Source organism: Geotrypetes seraphini, chromosome 3 (genome assembly GCF_902459505.1).
Source record: "Geotrypetes seraphini chromosome 3, aGeoSer1.1, whole genome shotgun sequence".
In the NCBI taxonomy this organism is placed as follows: Eukaryota; Metazoa; Chordata; class Amphibia; order Gymnophiona; family Dermophiidae; genus Geotrypetes; species Geotrypetes seraphini.
This window is the reverse complement of record NC_047086.1, coordinates 340408319-340430790: the sequence shown is the minus strand read 5'-3', so window position 1 is coordinate 340430790 and position 22472 is coordinate 340408319. Positions and strand designations below refer to the sequence as shown.

General features: G+C 42.1%; 1 protein-coding gene across 5 annotated transcripts in view; it reads right to left on the bottom strand.

Annotated features, from left to right (window-relative positions):
- Nucleotides 1-22472, bottom strand: part of AFTPH (aftiphilin) — a 132727-nt gene that overhangs the window by 87427 nt on the left and 22828 nt on the right. For all 5 annotated transcript variants that reach the window (XR_004538699.1, XM_033936288.1, XM_033936289.1 and 2 more), the window contains exon 2: nt 9710-11550. Coding sequence is in view for 4 of the 5 variants with exons in the window: in XM_033936288.1 (XP_033792179.1) it covers nt 9710-11518 (1809 nt within the window). In the remaining variant the exon portion in view is untranslated. The remainder of the gene's footprint in view (nt 1-9709; nt 11551-22472) is intronic.

The following is a 22472-nucleotide window of genomic DNA, read 5'->3' as shown; positions in this document are numbered from 1 at the left end:
TTGACGAAAGAATTGATCTCTTTAGCGAATCTTTTCTAGGCAGAAGCGCTCCAACGTTTGCATGGCTGCCTGAAATGACCTCACTAAGAATCTGCTGTGGCGTCTCCTGTGTCGACCTTGCCCTGGAAGTAACTTCATTGATTAATCGAACTACTTCAGGCCTTGCTGCCTGTGCTGCATGATTATGTATATTTACGATTTTCACAACTTCGCCATCAATTCCTTCAGTCCAAACGCGTCCTTTACACCTTGACCGCTTTTCGCATACCCAAATAGCATGTCTGTCATCTGCTGTTCGTTTAGAGAATACATAAATATGATTTTCGTAAACTAGCTTCTTCTTGCCACGCTTTGAAAGAACTGATTCCATAACTAAATAAATCACTACACAGATCAGTTAATCAGGAAATCGAAAGGACTAAATGACCAAGAGGCAAGAACATGTCATATTTATAGAAGCTCTGGTGAATTTTGCAAAGTCATTGGCGCCAGATTGGCCGAATTTAGCACTGGCGACTATACATACATTTCGCCCACGCACCTTTCGCCCCTGAGCGTTTTCCCCTACTTCAGGCCTTGCTGCACTTATCAGCGCGCTCCAGCGGGATAAGCTCATGTTCCCTTTCGGCGGACCTGCGGCTCGTCGGAGGCGCGCGGCGTACGCTCGCGGGACGCTGTCTCGCTCTGGCCCAAGCCCCGATCCCCCTTCATCCCCAGGCTTCGACTCCCTACCCCCCCTTGGCTTCGCTCGCGCACAGCTCATGTTCCCTTTCGGCCCAAGCCCCGATCCCCCTTCATCCCTTTCCGCTGTCTCGCTCTGGCCTTGGGCCCGATCCCCCTTCATCCCCAGGCTTCGACTCCCTACCCCCCCTTGGCTTCGCTCGCGCACAGCTCATGTTCCCTTTCGGCCCAAGCGCCGATCCCCCTTCATCCCCAGGCTTCGACTCCCTACCCCCCCTTGGCTTCGCTCGCGCACAGCTCATGTTCCCTTTCCGCTGTCTCGCTCTGGCCCAAGCCCCGATCCCCCTTCATCCCTTTCCGCTGTCTCGCTCTGGCCTTCGACTCCCTCCCCCCCTTGGCTTCGCTCGCGCACAGCTCTCGCGGGACGCTGTCTCGCTTTGGCCAAGCCTCGATCCCCCTTGGCTTCTCTCGCGCTCACAACTCCCTCCCCCCCTTGGCTTCGCTCGCGCACAGCTCTCGCGGGACGCTGTCTCGCTTTGGCCAAGCCTCGATCCCCCTTGGCTTCTCTCGCGCTCACAACAGTAGCTGGACTGATTTGCGCTCCGAGGTAAGGATTTGCGCTCCGAGACGGGGGCGAAATGTGTGGGGGCGAAATGTGGGGGCGAAATGTGTGGGGGCGAAATGTGTGGGGGCGAAACATCCGGGGGGCGAAATGTGTGGGGGCGAAATGTGTCTGGGGCGAAATGTGGGGGGCGAAATGTGAGGGGCGAATTGCTGGGGGCGAAATGTGGGGGGCGAACCTTCCGGATCCCGTATACCTCCACATGAGCGCCTCCATTTTCGATAATTTTCAGCCACCTTCGGACGCAAGCCTCTCTGATGTTTTGCAGCATCTATTCCCTGACCTAACTGCAGGCCATGCATATTCTTTCCTCAAGCTGTGACAGGTTATGGAGTTTAGTAGCATACGCCTTGCTTTTGATATAGCCCCACAAGGTGTAAGGTCAGGGGAGCATGGAGCCCATTCAAAGGGATCCTGTTGACCGGTCCATCGGTCAGGAAACTTGATAGTCAGGAAATCTCTGACTAGCCTTGCAAAGTGAGGTGGGGCTCCGTCTTGTTGAAAAAAGATATTAGCAAGTTCACTCCTCGCATGAACATAAGAATTGCCGCTGCTGGGTTAGACCAGTGGTCCATCGTGCCCAGCAGTCCGCTCATGCGGCGGCCCCCAGGTCAAGGACCAGTGCTCTAAATGAGTACAGCCTCACCTGCGTACATTCCAGTTTAGCAGGAACTTGTCCAACTTTGTCTTGAATCCCTGAAGGGTGTTTTCCCCTACAACAGACTATGGAAGAGCGTTCCAGTTTTCTACTACTCTCTGGGTAAAGAACTTCCTTACAGTAGTACGGAATCTATCTCCTTTCAACTTTAGAGAGTTCCCTCTCGTTCTCCCTACCTTGGAGAGGGTGAACAATATGTCTTTATCTGCTAAGTCTATTCCCTTCAGTATTTTGAATGTTTCAATCATGTCCCCTCTCAGTCTCCTCTTTTCAAGGGAGAAGAGGCCCAGTTTCTCCAATCTCTCACTGTACAGCAATTCCTCCAGCCCCTTAACCATTTTAGTCGCTGTTCTCTGGAATCCTATCGAGTAGTACCGTGTCCTTCTTCATGTATGGCGATCAGTGCTGGATGCAGTACTCCAGGTGAAGGCGCATGATAACCTTCTCTGATCTGTTCATGATCGTCTTCTTAATCATTCCTAGCATTCTGTTTGCCCTTTTCGCCGCCACTGCCCATTGCACGGACGGTTTCAATAACTTGTCAATCAGAAATCCCAAGTCTCTTTCCTGGAAGGTCTCTCCAAGTACTGCCCCAGACATCCTGTATTCGTGCATGAGATGTTTGTTACCGACATGCATCACTTTACACTTATCCATATTGAACCTCATTTGCCATGTGGATGCCTATGTCTCAAGCTTGATTATGTCACATTGCAGATCTTCACAATCCCCCTGTGTCTTCACTACTCTGAATAACTTTGTATCATCCGCAAATATAATCACCTCACTCGTAATACCAATGTCCAGATCGTTTATAAAGATGTTGAAGAGCACGGGTCCAAGAACCGAGCCCTGCGGCACCCCACTGGTGACACTCTTCCAGTCCGAGTATTGTCCATTTACCCCCACTCTTTGTTTCCTATCCTCCAGACAGTTTTTAATCCACATGAGTATTTCACCCTCCATTCCATGGCTCGCAATTTTCCGGGTCGCCCTTGTCTATCTGCCTGTTTACTCCCTCGAAGAAGTGCAGCAAGTTTGTCAAACAAGATCTGCCTTTGCTGAAACCGTGCTGGTTGGTCCTTATTAGACCATGTCCTTCAAGGTGATCAATGATGTGGTCCTTTATCAGCGCCTCTACCATCTTTCCTGGTACCGAGGTCAGACTCACCGGTCTGTAGTTCCCCGAATCTCCCCTCGAATCTTTTTGGAAGATTGGCGTAACATTCACCACCTTCCAGTCTTCCAGAATCTTTCCCGATTTGATAGACAGATTGGCTATTAGTTGAAGCATTGAAGCAGTTTAGCTATAGTCCCTTTCAATTCCTTGATGACCCTCAGATGGATGCCATCCGGTCCCAGGGATTTATCGCTCTTAAACCTATCGATCTGCCTGCATACCTCTTCTAGACTGACCGTCAACCCTGTCAGTTTCCTGTCTTTGTTTCCAGCATATAGCCTGATGGGTTCCGGTATGCTGTGTATATCCTCTTCGGTAAATACAGACGCAAAAAAAATGTGTTCAGTTTGTCGGCGATTGCTTTGTCCTCTTTAGCATTCCCTTTATTCCATGGTCATCCAATGGTCCCATCGATTCCTTCGCGGGTCATTTCCCCTTAATATATCGAAAGAACAGCTTGAAGTTTTTCGCCTCCTTGGCTATTTTTTTCTCGTAGTCTCTTTTGGCCCCTATTACCGCCTTATGGCACCTGTGTTGTTGTTTGTGCTTATTCCAGTTTTCGCTGTTCTTGACCTTTTCCATTCCTTAAACAAAATTTTCTTGTCTCTGATCGCTTCCTTCACCTCTACAGTGAGCCACGCTGGTTCCTTGTTCTTTTTCCTCTTGGATTCTTTGTTGATATGCAGTATATATAAATTTTGCGCCTCGGTGACTGTCGCCTTAAAAAGGGACCAAGCTTGCTCTAGCATTTTTACAGTGCTTATCCTCTTCTTAATCGTCTTCCCCACCATGAGTCTCATCCCTTCGTAATTCCCTTTTCGGTCGTTCTGGACCAATGTTTCGCCCCTTCGTCCAGGTCAAAGCGGATCATGTTGTGATCGCTATTTCCCAGTGTCCCTTCTACTTTTACACCTTGCGCCGGTTCTTACAGTCCATTTAGAATTAAGTCCAGAACTGCATTTCCTCTTGCATTTTCCTTGACGAGTTGTTCCAGGAAGCAATCGCCTACAGCATCCAGGAACTTGGTCTCTCTAGCGCAGCCGGAGGTACATGGGTTACAGTCTATCCCCGGATAGTTGAAATCACTCATGATAACTGCATTGCCTCCCTTGCAGATGCGTTTAATCTCGACCTTCATTTCTCCGTCAATTTCTTCGGACTACCCTGGGGGTCAGTAGTAGATGCCGATCTTCGTTTCCAGTCCATTTGTTCCTGGAATTTTAACCCATAGAGACTCTAACTTATCCGTCTGTTGTGGCGTGTTCTCTCCAGTAGATTCAATTCCCTCTTTGACGTATATGGCAATGCCCCCATCTTTTTGAGCCACTCTGTCTCTGCGGTATAGTTTGTATTCCGGTAGCACAGTGTTCCAGATGTTTTCCTCAGTCCACCATTTTACCGTGATGCTGATGATGTCCACGTTATCTTTTTGAGCCATAGCTTCTAAATCACCCATCTTATTCCTTAGGCTCCTTGTGTTCGTGTACATACACTTGAGTTTGCGGCCTGTTCCTTTCTTACATTTTCTTCCCTCTTGTGTCCCTTTCAATCTGTCTTGCCTGTGATCCGGTGAGTCTTCCCCTCTAGCTTCCTGCACGGTCCTCCAGGAATACCAGTTCCCTAACCATCGACTCTCTCTCTCGGTCAACTGTCGGCTTTCCCCTTCTTCCTAGTTTAAAAACTTCTCAACTTCTCTCTTGATGTTGCTTGCAAGTAGCCTCGTTCCGTCTCTGCTGAGGTGGAGTCCGCCCTTGCAGCATCACCAGGTAATTTTCCCCTGTAACGGTGGTCATGTTACCAGATGCATCACGGAAGAAAAATGATCAATCAGCCCAGTGCTAGACATTGCACACCAAACAACTAGCTTTGGATAGTCTCATTCATGCTCAATAATTTCTATTGGGTTTGATTTTCCCCAAATTCGACAGTTGTGTCAGTTAACCTGACCAGAGAGATGAAAAATAGACTTGTCGCTAAACCATAAGTTTTCCAAGAGCTGAGGGTCATTTTGGTAATGGTGCAGGAGTGATTCACACATTTCCACACGAGCATCATAATCTTCCGCTTGAAGTTTTTAAACAACCTGAAGTCAGTATGGGTAGAGCTTTATATTTTCTGAAGCATCCACTGAATCGAACTTTTGTTGATGCTGAGTTCCAGTGCAGCCCTGGCTTTGCGCAAACGCCTGCTCCAGGAGTTCAGTGTTTTCAGTGGTGGTAGTAGCAGGCCTTCCACTGCATGGTTTGTCAAGAACAGATCCTGTTTTGAGAAACTTGCCATGGATAGTGTAAAATGTGTTATGCGTTAGAGCAGTGTGACGGCCATAAAGCTTCTCAAACTCTCACTGAACTGCAGTCGGATACTGAAAAATTTCTTGCCAAGCGGCAATTTTGCAATGCTGCTCTAATGTCAATTGGCAAGCCATGGTTAAGGGATGATACGCTTACAAAAACTGCAAAGTCTAACTATTCTTTTGCTGATGGCCTCAAGTCTCTCTGAATGATACCTGGAATGAAATAGAAAAAAAAGTGTGTAGTGACTTTTGGGACACCCTGTATAGCAGCAGTGGAAGGAGACAGAAGAGGCATAATATCTGCATTGCAACTACTGCAATTGAGATCTGCCACAGCCAGACAAGATGGCTCCTGAATGGGAAGCTCCGTCACCAGCGCAACAGGCCAAGAAAGACATAGAAACTTGATGGCAGATAAAGGCCAAATGGCCCATCTAGTCTGCCTAACCGCAGTAACCATTATTTCTTTCTCTCTCTCTCTCTCTGAGAGATCCCATGTGCCTATCCCATGCCTTCTTGAATTCAGACACAGTCTCTGTCTCCAGCAGTTCTTCTGGAAAACTGTTCTATGCATCTACTACCTTTTCTACAAAAAAAATATTTCCTTAGATTACTCCGGAGCCTATCACCTCTCAACTTCATCCTATGCCCTCTCATTCCACAGCTTCCTTTCAAATGAAAGAGACTCGACTCATGTGCATTTACGCCACGTAGGTATTTAAATATCCATCATATCTTCACTCTCCTGCCTTTCCTCTAACGTATACATATTGAGATCTTTAAGTCTGTCCCTATACGCCTTATGATGAAGACCATGCATCATTTTAGTAACCTTCCTCTGGACCAACTCCATCCTTTTTATATATTTTTGAAGATGTGGTCTCCAGAATTGTACACAATATTCTAAATGAGATCTCACCAGAGTCTTAAACAGGATCATCAATACCTCCTTTTTCCTACTGGCCGTATCTCTTCCAATGCACCCTAGCATTCTTCAAGTTTTTGCCATCACCTTTTCAACCTGTTTGGCCACCTTAAGATCATCACATACAATCACTCCCAAGTCCCGCTCTTCTGTCATGCACAAAAGTTCTTCATCCCCTAAACTAGGTTTTTGCAGCAGCCCAAATGCATGACCTTACATTTCTTAGCATTAAATTTTAGCTGCCAAATTTCAGACCATTCTTCAAGCTTTGCCAAGTCTTTCTTCATCTCATTCACACCATCTGGGGTGTCTACTCTATTGCAGATTTTGGTATAATCCACAAAGAGGCAAATCTTACCCGACAGCCCTTCAGCAATATCGCTTATAAAAATGTTAAAAAGAACAGGTCCAAGAACAGAACCTTGAGGCTCACCACTGGTAACATCCCTTTCCTCAGAACAATCTCTATTAACCACTACCCTCTGTCGTCTTCCACTTAACCAGTTCCTGACCCAGCCCGTCACTTTGGGGCCCGCTGGCTGCGTCAAATGAGAGGTATCTGAAGAATACACCTTCCAAAGAAGCCGAATAAAATCCGGGGAAAGAGCACAACTTGCAACCATGGTAGGGCTCTGTTGAGGCACGTGACCCTTGCCAAGAGAGTCCCCAGACTCGGAACGCAGGCATTTTGTGCCAGACAACAGAACAGCCTCTGGGCGAGATTTTTTTCAAATGCACAAACCCAGGCCTGCTCCCCAGCTCTAGTGTAAGAGGAGGCAAAATCTGAAGTTCCTGCCCCCTCCCCCAGCATGTAGCACGCAGTCGCTGATCCGGTGTCAATCCAGCACAATCAATGTCCACATTCAACAGATTAGGGGCTGGGGAGTCCATCCAAAATGATTTTTAATCAAATTGAGGGGTTTTGAGACAAAAATTAATGGCTAGAAAAAAAAGATCATTTTTAAAATCCAAGATTGCCGCCGCCACAAATTCGTGCCAAAAGCAGCAAAAATAAACAAAAACTAAAAAAAAAAAAAAGCAATTTGGGGTCTGAGGAGGTGAGGGACCTGAACCCTACCCTCAGAAACTGTGAAAAACGACTTTTAAATCGTTTAACAATCCACCCCCAAAGTTCCCTAATAGAGGTTTATTCATAGTTGTGCAGTGCCTTGCCTGTCAGCAATTTCAACAGCAATAGAGAAGGAAAAGGATTTTCTGCCTCAGATACAGCTCCAAATGGACCAGCTTAAAGATCTTTGGACTGCCAGTCAGTCAGACACTGACTGTGACCTCTGTCCCCACAGATCCTCGTCCATGCGGTCAGGGATGGGATAAGCAGCCTGCGCTTTGAAACCCAGGGATTTTTTGCTCTAGACGCATACAGCCTGCGCTTAAAACCCGTGACAAGTCAGCAGGCAAGCAAATTCCCAGGGGAAGGGTCCCTGAGTCTAAGAAGGGTGGCACACAGCAGGCTGGCTCCACAGATCCACCAGAGTTTCTCTGTGAAGCAGCAGTCTAGCTCCGCGGGACTGCATCCTTTCCTCCAATAGGGGACCACCGTAAGTGGTTTCAAGGCACTGAAGCCACTGAACAAAACTAACTTTAAGCAAAAAAACAGAAAGAAAGCAGAGCATTTGCAAAAGACTTCTGCACGGATTGCTTGCAGAAATTGAAACTGGATATGTTTCTAGCTCTAAGGAGGAGGAGCATGTGCTCAGAAAAGTGTTGGATTTCTGCAACTCCCGGATTGCAGGTTGGGACTGAAAACCTAGCATATGGAATCTGGAAGGGATGTAACAATATACAGTTAAGTAATATGTACATTGTATACAGTAAATTCTGATAACTACATAGATATTGTACAGTATTTTAGCTGCAACAAAGCAATAAGGAAAAACTACTTTAAGATCATTATTTACTTTGCTTGTTTTTTTCTGAAGTAGGATGTGAAAACTGTAAGGCTGTTTATAGCTATTTTGCATGTTGTTTTAGATTCTTTAATTTGTACTTTTTCAGCCTGTATTTTTTATTTCTTATCTTTTCATTACTTTTTATTCTTTAACGTTTTAGGGCTGCATTTCAATTAAAATTTGTAATCACGATTAATGGTATGTGATTTATTTTTTACATTTTAGCTCCTTGTAACTCTGGGCAATGGAAGGTTAAGTGACTTGCCCAGAGTCACAAGGATATGCAGTGGGGGAAAAAATAAACATCACGCCATTAATCGTACAATTAATACAATTAAAATTTTAATTGAAATGCAGCCCTACTACAGTACAGTTCTGACCATCCAACCTTTGCTAATCTGACCATCTATCATATCTGACTGCCCCTCCCTTCCACACGCAATATCATTGCATTGAAATTAAGAAATGACTGGCTTCCCTTCCTGTTTTCTGGCTTCACACGTTGCAAAGAAGTCATTACTTTGCGCTTAGATCAAGCTTTTCCAATATGTGCAGAAATATTTGGACTTGGGTTCCCACTTTTTCAGCAAGGGGACCATTTTTGATCTGAAACCATTTTGATTTGAGATTAAGGTCTCCTTTTACGAAGCCGCGTTAGCGGCTTTATGTGCTAGCCGCTACCGCCTCCTCTTGAGCAGGCGGTAGTTTTTCGGCCAGCATGGGGGTTAGCGCATGATTAAAAGTTGCATGCGCTAACGCGGCTTTGTTAAAGGAGCCCTAAGTGTATTAATAAACAATATTTTAAATACAGATACCTTATGTCTGTTCTTTATACATAAAGTATGTTTTCCATGCATTTTTAAGGGGCTACCATCATTTTCCATATTATCTAAACTTTTCATTTATTCGACAATGAGTCAGTCCTAGTTACATCCGTTAATCGAGACTGTACTGTATTTATACTATAAAACTAAAAGATCAACTAATTTGAAATGCACCATTTAAAAGGGGGAAATAACTCTTAACAAAACTCTCTGCTGTAATTTGGGTATGGCAGTACCAAAATGTATCCTTCTCTGACAGTAATACTTCAAATTAGAGCTATGTGAAGTCTAAAAAAGAAGCTAAATTGGAAGCATATTTTGCTAAAGAAAGCTACAGATGGAATAAATTTGTATTAATTTTGGGTCCCTTTTATGAAGCTGCAGTAGAGGTTTTTTTTTTGCATGGGCTGATGAGGTAAATGTTCCATCACTCATTCAATTTACCTAACCGGCCTGTGCTAAAACCCTCTATCGTGGCTTGATAAAAGGGAGCCCTTGTCTAATCTTTAAAACTTCAATTAGCAGGTGCTTTTCAACTGTCAACTTTTGGCTAGATTTCCTTGAAAAAATGTGTTTAATGCATAACTATGATTAAATCAGTAACAACAAATTTTACCTGAAATGTGGGAGCTGAGTCTTGAATACATCCAATGTTTTCTGTTTCAGGGACAGATGATAAAGCAGCCCTGCCAGCACCACTGGATGGTTCACCTTCATTTGCAGCCACTCCATCTGTCTGTTGTGAATGCCAGACCTCTCTCTCATGAGAGCTAACATCAGTTTGTTCATCCTGGAAAGCAGCCCAAGATAAGCTTTCGTTCTGCTCATCCTCAAAAGCATTCCATTCTGCACCCTGGTTACAACTAGCCTCACTGAAATCAGCAAACTCCTCAGAATCCTGAAAACTATTGCATTTCTCTTGCTTTTTTGGCACTGAATCAAATTCTGTAAATCCATGGTCAACTTCATTTACTGCATTACTAACACTTTTGCCCTCTGAATCAGAGTTAGCTCCAGGTGGTTCTGCATCAGAGTCCAAGATTTGCTTAAATTCAGAACGATGAAAGGCATTGCTTTTATCCCCAAAGTCTCTAAACTCATCGCAGGGCTCACTGAAAGGTGCAAACTCTTCAGATGACAATGTTAAAACATCATTACTACATAACCCCGAGGTATTTTTACTGACAGCTAAAGTGCTACCATCAACTGCACCAAAATCACCAAAGTCATCATCATTGGAACCACCAGAAGATGTAAACCCACTCTTGATACTATTGTTTACTATGACCCCCAAATTTTCCAGGCCGCTTTTATCTGCAGCTTTGACTTGGATTTTTCTGAGACCAACATCATCTACTGCTGTTTCAGAATTATCAGGGGTCTTTAAAGAATCAGGTTCTTGGTCCATTTGTCCCAGAGTGACTTCAACTGTATAGTGTTCTTTGCATGTAGTGCTTTGATCTGCTCTTACTGATCTCCAAGCTGGGGAATGCATATCAGACCTGACATAAACATGCTCATGATTAGCCATTTCTTCATTGCCTTCTGAAGTCCAAATATAGCCATCTACTACTCCAATATGGTTTTCATCTGGCACTTGCTTCAAAGAACTTAGCAAAGTAACTGTATTTAATACATTGTTATCCTGAGTACTCCTCAATTCACCTTTATCTAAACCTTTTTGAGTTTGTGTTATCTGTTCTGTCTCTGTCAATTGTACGTGATCTTTATTTGAAAATGTGGAAAAATCTGCAAAATTGTCCATAGGGCTAGGGGATGAGTCCAAACTTAGCTCAGTGGTGTGTGTGCTGACAGTTTTTAATTCTTTTGAATCAGTAAAACTGTCCACATCTTCAGTTCCCTGGGGATTTACTGTATCTAACACTGTAAACCCATTTGTTATAGTCTCTAGAAAGGGGATCTTATCACCATTACACCTTCCTATTTTTTGATCTTGACTTATGTTTACATTCATTTTAACAACTTCTGAGGAAAAAGTGTCTTGCTTGACAATATCTTCCTTCTGTTCCAGTATTTGTACCCCTTCTGGGCTTGATTCGTCAGCCAATGACAGATTTGAAGTTCTAGTTTGGATTTTTTCATGGCTGGTATTGGATTCTAAGAGGCTAGAATGTCCCTTAGTAGAATTAGGAATTTCTGGAAAATGATGATCTTTAACAGTGTTAGCAGCAGTAAAGTTTGTAAAACTTTCTACATTGTCAGAGTAATCATAAATTGGCATAAAATGGTTTGGAGGCAAGAATTCCTCCTTGGAATTAGTATAACTAGGTGTGTCAAAATCAGTAAAACCCACACCAGCAGAAGTGACTCCTGAGAATCCACCAAATTCATCGTCATCATCCTCTTCTGCTCCATTGTCAAGTGGTGGTGGGGATGAAGAGTACATTCGAATATCAGGCTCCATTCTCTAGAGCTTTTCCCAGAAGTAATACAAACCTGTTATTAAAGAAAAAGGAAAAAAAGACTATGAAATACCTTTCCTCAGTACAATATTTACAAAAAAAAAATATCACACACCAATTTCTATGCCATGTTCCCTTTTCCAACAGATAAAATGTTAACAATCAAAAAATGATTTACTTGTCCCATTTGCTTAAATTATTTCATGCTCAAATCAAAATCAAGAGTTGGTACAAATCCTTGTAAAGAGAAGATACAGTTGTTTGAAAAAGTTTAAGCATCCCTGGTCAAACTATGTTTCAAAGAATCACTAAATCAAAATATCATCATAACCTCTGCATGGTACAAAATTAACCAGCCACCAATCCCAAGTCCATAGAATAGTTCAATTCTTCTTATACTCTATTTATCTGATGAAGTTTAACACCATATCCCGGACCTCAAAAGCATAACTCGCTTCTTTTTTTTTTTTTTATAATTTTTATTGAGAAAACAGCCAGACCATAATAGGAAAACAGAGTCGTGGGTGCAACAGTAGTCAGACACAATACAATCAATCCTGGAATGGCTTATAAAAACAGGTAGGCGAATGCACCGGAGATGACCAACAAAGGCAAAGCTCAACGGAAACAAAAGTACAACATGAAAGCCAGTAAGTGACCAGGCATGGTCCCCAGAAGATGAGTTAGAACTAGAGTGCAAAAAGGGGCACCCACCCAAAGAATTGGTCAGGGCTGCAATAACTTTTGTAAGTATAAAAAAGACAACCCGACATCCCCCACACTCCCTCAATCAATCCCTCAGATGACACAGACCAATACACCACACTAGCCACATGCACCCCAAACAATCCCCCATTCATGCACCAACCATATGCACCCCATTCATAACGGCTTGAGAGTAAACAAGACAGCACAGAGCCCCCAATATCAAAGTCATAGCAGCGCAGCGGGGACAGCCGCTCACTTCTCAAAGTGTAATCATAGCAGCTAGCTTAACGTGCTGCTTCTTCACTGGTCTTATTTATTCTTAAAGTGCTTTTCAACTAAAGTGTAAAATGCTTAAAGTGTTCAGAGTGCTTTAAAGTGCAAGTTTTTTTCAGTTCATTTTTCAACTTACAACCTCATTTATCTTTAAATTTTAAAGTACTTATCTTATAATTAAATGATCTGGAGAACTGCGATCCAACATGTCTTGCATGTGCTACGCTTTTTCAAGGATCGTTTCCCTCAACCATTCCATTGCCATCTGACCTTTTGTTTGTAAAGTGTAAATGGACTTGGGATTGGTGGCTGATTTATAAAATACATGACGACCCAAGTTTAACAGTTTTTGAGAAAATATATATACATCTAAAAGTTGACTACAAAATTAAACAGGGCATCTTTCTGAAATTTTAAAATACATAATTATCAGCTGCAAAAGAGATATCCTTCTGGATGAGTCATTACGTTTTTTAAACTTAATAAGATCTATAATGTTTAGAGTTCCTTTCACTAATGCAGCAAAAAAAAGCCTAACGTGAGATGTGCTAGTGTTACGCATTAATTTAGGCATGTGTGCATACTAACCATGCAGTTACAATTTTTTTTTCTTTTTTGGGGTATGTCAGGGGCAAAGAGTGGGTATTCATGTGCTAACCAGTTAGCACACAGTTAACTTGGGAGCCCTTCCTACCACCTAAATAGGTGACAGTAAAGGCTCAAATGGTAAATTTTTAAATGATCATGTGCTAATGGTAAATCTCATATGAAATTAGTGCAAACTCTGTAATCACAGGTGATCACCAATAGGGAGTTCAAATTTTTATTACAGAAATACCCAACAGAACATGTGATTTACTTTGTACCGAAAATACATAAGTCATTAATAAACCCACCTGGTTGGCCCATAGTCTCGGGCATTGGATCTGTTCTGGAGCTGTTGTCCAAGTCTGTGGACCTATAGCTTAAGCATGAAGTACCCAAATGTCAATCCTATGTGAAGAACATAAGAACTGCCATACTGGGACAGGCTGAAGGTCCATAAAGTCCAGTAACCTATTTCCAACCCAGGTCTTTTTTGAGATACAGCGACCAGAATTGCACACAGTATTCAAGATACAGCCGTACCATAGAGCAATACAAGGGCATTATAACATTTTCATGTTTGTTTTCCATTCCCTTCCTGATAATTCCTAATATTTAGCTGAGGGTAATGTATCAACAATGACGCCTAGATCCTTTTCCTGGGCAGCAACTCCAAACATAGAACCTTGCATCATGTAGTTATAGTTCAAGTCCTTCTTTCCCACATGCATCACTTTACACTTTTGTCCTCCAGTTTTTTAGGGCTTTTTAACCGGGCGGTCCGCCCAGCTAATTTAGATTACCGCCCAACTGTCATCTATCAGGAATCCTGCTGTTGCAGCCGCTCAACATAAAAAAATTCCCCCAAAATACCATCTCTCACCGGCTTGGAGATGCGAACTCATGCTTCGGGGCTCTAAGGTATGCGTGCCGGATTCCCTCCTTTTCCCTCCGAAACCAGAAGTTACGTCCCGGGGCGGGGGAAGAAGAGAAGGGAAACTGGCACGCACACCTTAGAGCCCGAAGCATGAGTTCGCTACGGGCCAAGGCAGGAGACAGGCAGGAAACTGGTTAACGACGGATGGAAACTTACAACTTGCTTTGGGCCTTTCTCACTGCCGGGTCTTGCCTACTTTCTGTTTCCGCGAAGGCAGGACCCAGCAATGAGGAAGGCCCGAAGCAAGTTGTAAGTTTTCATCCATCGCTGACCTATGCCTAATGAAGCAAAAAAAGTCACGGCGCAAGGGAAGCCTCCCCTTCTCTCACTTGGAAATTTCACCGCAGCGCAAGATGCCTATGGTGCAGGACAGGACACTGAACAAATCAGACCTCGCACTCTCTACCACACTGTCCCACACCTACGTCGTAGCGAACAAGGAATCTCCGGGAGCTCAAGTAGGTGAGGTCATTGTGCGAGGGGGGTTGCCGGTAGTAGAAGTCAGGTGGACTGGTCTGGCCTTGTACTTATAGGGGTGTGAGTGACATATTACTCCATGATTGATATGACTGATTACTAGGTTTCAAAGGACCAAAATTCATTTGTGGATATGTTTTGATATTATTTTATATTTAGTAATTTGTTACTGGAAAAATGTGCAGGTACAGTAGTAATGTGGTATTTTTTCCCCCCCAGGATTTGAAGTTACTGTAAAGTTATTTAAAATTTGTTTAGTTCTTGTTAGCATAGTAATTGGGAATCATTTCTAACCAAAATTTGTATGTCTACTCAGTAAACAGGGATGTTCAAGATGCTGAGTGCACAAAAAAAAAAAAGAAAAAAGAGGGAGAGAAAACTTAAAAAATGGTGAACTTGTGTCATATGAATATAAAGGAGTGAAAAAGCTAATATAAGGGGCCTGTATGCAAAAACTTAAATAGCTATGTGTAGAAAATAGCTCGGTTTGCATCTTGGAGATAAGGATTTTTAAAATTGAAAATGCAAAATTATGCCAAAATTTCTGGGATGCGGTCATTCGTCCCCCTTCCTCCCAGCAGGTCTACCATCTCTCCTCCCACACTAGGTCCAGTTAGTGGAATGCTTTTTTGTTTGGGGAGCCCAAAAGCACTGCCAAGGCTCCACTCCAGACCCAGCCGCCATACTAATAATAGTACTAATTGTAAATGCCATTTCTTCCATTCATTTTTTACATACCCACAATATAATCTTATTAATAATACATAATGGTAACCACAAAATTAAACTACACAAAGCACACTCTTTTACCCCTCCCCACCTTGCACAGCATTTCTTCCTCTCTCCTCCACCCCCATGTGCTATGTCCACCATCTCTCTCTCATTCCTTCCCTTGCTGTAAAGGGAGTGAGGAAAGAAAGATAGAGGGATCCAGGGTATATCGCTCGAACTCCTTCTACTGCCACATCCAACATTTCTCCCTCTCTCATCCCCCCCGGACTGTGTGCAGCATCTTTTACCCCTGTCCACCAGCCCCATGCCCAACATTTCTCCTTCTATTACCCCTCTCCAGAACCATGCGACATCTCTTCTTCCATTCCCTCTACCACCAGGTCCAACATTCTTCCCTCTTGCATCTGTCCCACTGTTCCCTCTCCAACACCACATCCAACATTTCTCCCTCTCATCTTTCTCTACCTTACTCCTCTCCCACCAACATGTCCAACAATTCTCTTCCTATGCCCAACATTCTTTCTTCCTTTCCCCATGTACACCATTTCTTTCCCTCACACCCATGCTCAACAATTTTCCCTTTCTAATCCCTCCTCCACCTCAGCATCTCTTTCCTTCTATCCTTCCATGCTATGTCCCAAGTTCATGCCTCTTCCCTCCCTTCCTTCTGTATCCCTCCCTTCCTTCTGTATCCCAAGTTTGTGCCCCCTCCCTCCTTCCTTACTGACATTTTCTCTGTGTACAGTATGCTTTGTGTTTTTTAAAATTTTATTGCTGGTAGATTATTTTGACTTGGTCATTTTAAAAGTAGCTCGCAAGCCAAAAAAGTGTGGGCACACCTGCTATAGAGCCATTTCTTATATGACTGGATGAACTATATTTATCTTTTTTTTGTTAGTTATTTAAATTCATGCAGAAATAAATGGCTAGATTGAACCTAATGACTTCATTAACGTCTTTCCCTTTTTTAAACCTCTATACCATTTGAAAGAGGGCAAATATCTAATTATTCCCTTCTAGAATTGGATACTTCTTAAATTTAGTAAAAATATTCTGGCACAAGTGTCAAACCTTAAAAAAGGAAATCATATTGAGCATTGGAAAATAATAATAAACTAATAAAAAATAGTACACATTTAGGGCTCCTTTTACTAAGTTGCGATAGTGGTTTTAGCATACGCTTAGCACACGCAGAATTACCACGTGCACTAGATGCTAACGCCAGCATTGAGCTGGCTTTAGTTTTCCCGCTTAGCGCGGAGGTTTGCATGTGCTAAAAATGCTAGCGCACCTTAGTAAAAGAGGGGGTTAATTTTCCCCATCCCACCCCACCCGGCTACTTTTTCATGCCACCCGGCTGGAAAAAATTTCTGGGGAGAACACTGATATATAGATATATATATATATATATATATACACACACACACACACACACACACTTACATATCAGTTTTTTCCTTTGTATATGTATATATTTGTATGTATATGTATATATTTGTGTATGTATATATATATATATATATATATATATATATATATATATATACACACATATATATACACATATATATATACACACATATTTATATATATAAATTTTGGGTAGTTGAAGACGCCACTGCAATAGTGGATATGCTTTGGGAGTAAGGACTTTGATAAACCCCTGAAGCAACCAGTGGCGAAACTATGATTCGCTGTCAGGTTTTCAGGGACATGGCAGCAGGATTGTGAGGCCTGTGAAGTCTGCTTGGAATCAAAACCACAAGGAGATTACTGCAGCTAAGTATCCTGGTTTTTATTCATTTGCCTTGCCTTTACTATAACATCTAATTGAATGTACTGTGGCACAATTTCAACTGTGCATGGATTGTGCATGATTACTACTAACTAATTCTCTCTATGAAGTCCAATTTATGGTGCTAGTTTAAGATTTGAATATTAAAAGATTAATGGACAAAGTGGAGGTTTTTTTTACCTATGAAGCGCAACTGGTGTTTTTCTCCACTTTGATTTCCTTTTTCTTTTAATGTTGTTTAGTATTGGGGGTTTGGTTTCTTGAGCTGTTGGCTTTTGAGAGGGGTTCTGAGGTGTGCATGGAACATGTGTGGAAATTATTGGTGAGTTTTCATGCTCCCTCTTCATTATTAAATTGGTAGTTGAAGTCACCCATAATTATTGTACTTTGTTGGCCTCCCTAATTTCCGATAACATTTCAGCATCTGTCTGTTCATCCTGATCAGGCAGACAGTAGTACATTCCTATCACTATCCTTTTACCCCCTTACATGTGGAATTTCTAACCATAGGGATTCCAAGGTCAGGACACTACCAGTATGATAAATGTTTTACGAATGTATTGAAATGTACCATCCAATGCTTGGTTAGAAATCTTGGACATTACTTCACTATACACAAATCTCTCTCTCAACATGGAGTAACACAAGTAGCTCATCATCATTTGGAACATATGTCCTTATCTCCTGCATGTACTGATTTCATAATGGAGCACAGTACTATAGTGCATACCAAGAATTATTTTTAAGTTTGACTTCAACATATACTTGCAAATAAAGAGCACAGCAATGGGAGCAAAGATGGCACCCATCCTATCATGTTTATATGTGGCATCATTTGAAGATAAATTTCTGTATTCATCCGAGTGTATTTTTGGAAGTGTTACATTGATTATGTCCTTGCTGTTTGGATAGGATCAAAACAAAAACTTGCAGATTTTGTTGACTGGCTTAATTCATGTGATCGACACCGCCAGAAACATATTCGCTTTCTTGATATGATAGTTTACTTTGCTGGACAAAGTTGGCAACCACCATCTTTCACAAACAGACAGATCGTAACACTTTGCTACAATATGACAGCTTCCACCCTAGATTATCCTTGTGACAGTGTACCCACTTGTTAGTTCTTAAAGCTGAGACGCATTTGTTCAGACCAACAAGACTTCAAGGAGAAGGCTATAGATATGAGGCACCGATTTGAAGAAAAAAATACCCTACATCTGTCATTAAGAGAGCATACAAGCACTTTATGCACAGAATTTAATATTGCTGGAATCATGCCCCTCCAAGTCAGAGCCCACATTGGTACGAATCTTACTGTATTCACAATATGCAATCAAAATTAAACATATCAAGTGATAATGGGATGTTTTGCAGTATCATTCTGTTTTCCAACAGCCTCCAAGATTTGCATTCATCTAATGCAATCTGATTTTTTTACAACATACAAACATAAACGGTATTCCAATGTGACACCATCCATGCAGTAGGAGCAGTGTTTGAACATATGCGGTATCTACTGAGCAAATATAATGGTCATGCAGGAGAATTTCTTTTAATACATGGTAGCAGGAGAATTTCTTTTAACACATATACAGACTAGTACAGCAGGAGTCGTGTGTATTATACAATGTCCCTTTGTCCATTGTATATGGGGTATACTGTTCGATCAGTTTGTACAAGGATTGTGGAGCATCTCAGTAAACTACGCACAAAGGTAGCAGAAGCCCTGCTCATACAACATTAGTGACACATTTGAAGTACTCTGTGCTTGAAGTCCTAATGCTTACATGAGGGGGATATTTGACCTAATTGTTATGGAGGAGAAAACATCGTTAGATTTTTCAATTTGAATACAGTTAGCACCAGTGGTTTAAATCGGGAGATCGAGTGGGGAACAATTCTGGGTTAAGTCCCATATGGACGATTTGCTTTGCACATACACCTTTATGATTAGATCTACTATTCCCCCATCTGTGCGAGTTTGAACTTTTAAGCAATCAGTTTATTGTTGGAGGATGACGTCAGTTAATATATAACCTATAGCATTTTGTGGTAGTTAAACTGATAAGAAGAACAGCAAGAAATAGAACAAGCAGATTTCCACTGGTGTGGCTGTTTTAGTATGATTTATGATTTTTCAGGACATGTCCAGACCAGTATTGTATCATTATTATTATTGTAGGGGCATCTGGGACCTGAGATCGATGTTCAGAGTTTGTTGTGAAAACCCCTCTGATATTGGGTTCCCTGAAGCAGCACAGTAAAACATGGTCCATGTTGGAACCCTCTAGTAGCTGTTTGTAAAGTTAAGTTACCAATAAGAATTTTTCTGCAACATGAATTCAATGAAGTAATATAGAGGGGCATTTTTGATAGAATGTCTAAGTCCAACTTTGGATGTTTCCCGCAAAACATCCAAAACTGGACTTACAGATGACGGGTCCATTTTCAAAAATGCTGGATCTCTAAAGTTGGTTGTTGGTTTTTTGAGGTTTTTTTATTTTTTTTTTTTTAATAGTCTAGTTGGACATCTGGGCCACCAGGATATCCAACTTCAGGATGCCTTAACTTTATTCCCCATTTTTGACTACAATCCAAGTTGAAAACATCCAAATGAAACACATTTGGACGCGAGAGGGGCCAGCTTTCTAATGATTGGCCACATAGACATGCCAACAAGACATTGGGGCACATTAGAAGGCACTGATAAACAGTGTGAGAAGTACATCTCACCATAACCCCCTTATAATGTATGGTGAGCCCCCCAAAACCTACTATACCCACTTGTCCACTACTCCAATAGCCCTTATGGCACCTATATAGCAGTATAGTAGGGTTTTGGTAAGCTCATACTGTCCACCATAAATGTAGTGGTTAAGAGTGGTTTAAGGGCCTGGCTCCTCCTCTCTATGGTTCAATAGCCCACCCACCACTTAAGACACTTGTGTGATGCTCTACTAGGCTATCCCATACCAAGTGTTGCTGATCTAGAGCCAGGTATGTACCGTTTCATTTACATTTTAGAGGGATAGAAGGGGTTCAGTGACTACTGGGGGACTGTGGGGTTCATTACTTAATCCCTCCAGTAGTTATCTGGTCAGTTTGGGTATCCTTTTGACACTTAGATGCTTCTCAAACAGGTTTAGTTGAAAATGTCTAAGTTCCAATCTAGGACATCCTGAGAAAGGTTCAGTTAACTGCAGGACATCCAAGTCTAAGTCCACACAATGCCTGCCCATTCCCTGCCCATGGCATGCCTACTGACATAACCATTTCTACTTTGGACACACAGCGGGTAAGTCGTCCTGCTAGATGTCCAGAAAGTCAGTTTTGAAAATGCCCACTTGCACGTTTTGACTAATAAGACATCTAAGGTTTTTGATTATGCCCCCAATAGTGTTCACAAAAGTGGTGTTGAGACGGTTCATAGTGAAAAGCATACAAATAGAAATAGCAAGTGTGTGATGACTGGAGAATAAGACTATTATTTGGGACCTCAGTCTTAGTCAGTCTTCAAGGTCTCTAAGTATAATAAATGTAGTTATATTCTACATTTGGTTCTAAGTGAAATAATCATATTTGAATTAACAAACCTAGTAATAAATTAACAACCTTAACAAACCTAGTAATAAATTTGATCTCATACCCCATTCAACCCACACTGAAACTTCTTGGAGTACTGATTGACAGAGGCTGTACCATGCAACCTCAAATCAACAAAGTAATAAAAGCATCATTCGTAACTATGAGAAACCTAAGACAAATCCGAAAATTCTTCGACAGGAATCAATTCCAACTTTTGGTACAATCTCTTGTCCTTGTACTAATAGACTACTGCAACATACTATACCTCCCCTGCCCAGTGACCATGATAAAGCAATTACAAACAATACAAAATACAGCCTTAAGACTCATCTACTCAATGAAAAAATATGACCACATCACAGAAGCATACCACAACTCACACTGGCTCCCAATACAAGCAAGAGTGCACTTCAAATTCTACTGCCTACTTCAAAGCTATTAATGGAGAAAGCCCATCGTACTGGAATGACCGACTAACTCATTCCACCTCAACCAGGCACAGGAGAATCCACTCACTATTCACACACCCACCAACCAAAAATGTCAAACAAAGAAAACCATATGACAATCAAATGGCCACCAAAGCAACAAAACTAAACAGACAAATCACCAGTCTGCTGTCTTCGACCACAGACTACAAAACCTTCAAAAAAGAAACTAAAACCCTACTCTTCAAAAAATACATAAAACCTATTTAACACGACCAGTTCCTTCCCAAACTCCACCTACCACAATCTCTACCCCTTTCAAATCTAAAATGTTTCCAATTACCCAACATGTATCACCTCAAGTCCTGACAATTCTTATGTAATTCCTATGACAATTCTTATGTAAAGTTAAAATTCTTGTAACCTCCTGGTAAATCTTATGTAATCTGCCTTGAACCGCAAGGTAATGGCGGAATAGAAATCACGTAATGTAATGTTTAGCATTAAGTTTTCTTAGGTCTAGTGTTGTAATCATTTTCCTCAGTGTTATCGGATTGAAACATTTTTTCCTCTTTCATTTCTTTGATGAACATTAGTGCATGGTCATTAATAAAAATAATTTAAAAAAAGGCTTGACAAGTCCCCTATCTGTGTCGAGCTTTGGGGTTGGTGGACCCTTGGAGGTTACTACACCCCACCGACAGAGACTATACACACCAGTCCAGGGCACATGGAACCTTTTCCAGAATTGATTACACCTTACTCTCTGAACACAAGTTTGCCTGGGTGTCAGAGGCAACAATTGGCCCTCTTGAGATTTCTGACCATCATATGATTTGGTTAGATGTAGCGGTGGGGGGTCCCGTGGGTGCTGGTTCCGGATGGAGATTCCCTTCATATTTACATGATGACCCTCACTTCCGGGAGTTTTTATCTGGCAAATGGGATGAATACTGTACTTTTAATGCACAACATATAGATCAACCTATATTATTCTGGGGCGCTGCTAAGGCAGTGTTACGCGGGGATGTGATTGCTTATGTGGCCTCCCGGGCACGGAGAATTGCACACCGCATAGTATTGCTCAAAAGGCAGTCGACTAGCCTGAAACGGGAGTTGCTACATACCCCCTCTGTGACCGCCAGGGAGGCATATACCGCTGCATTGGCTGAATTAAACTCTCTTATCCATGAGAGGACAAAAAAATTATTATTTTTTCGTAAATATCGATTTTATAAATATGGTAACAAAACGGGGAAGTTGTTAGCGTCAATAGCAAAAAGCTGGAAGGGATCTCGATACATTGCGATGATAAAAGAGAGGTCAGGGAATATACTGACGTCCGCGACAGACATATCCACTTGCTTTAAAAATTATTTTGAAGCATTTTATTCCTCCTCGAGTCCTTACACAGGCCCGGACGTGAGGGATTA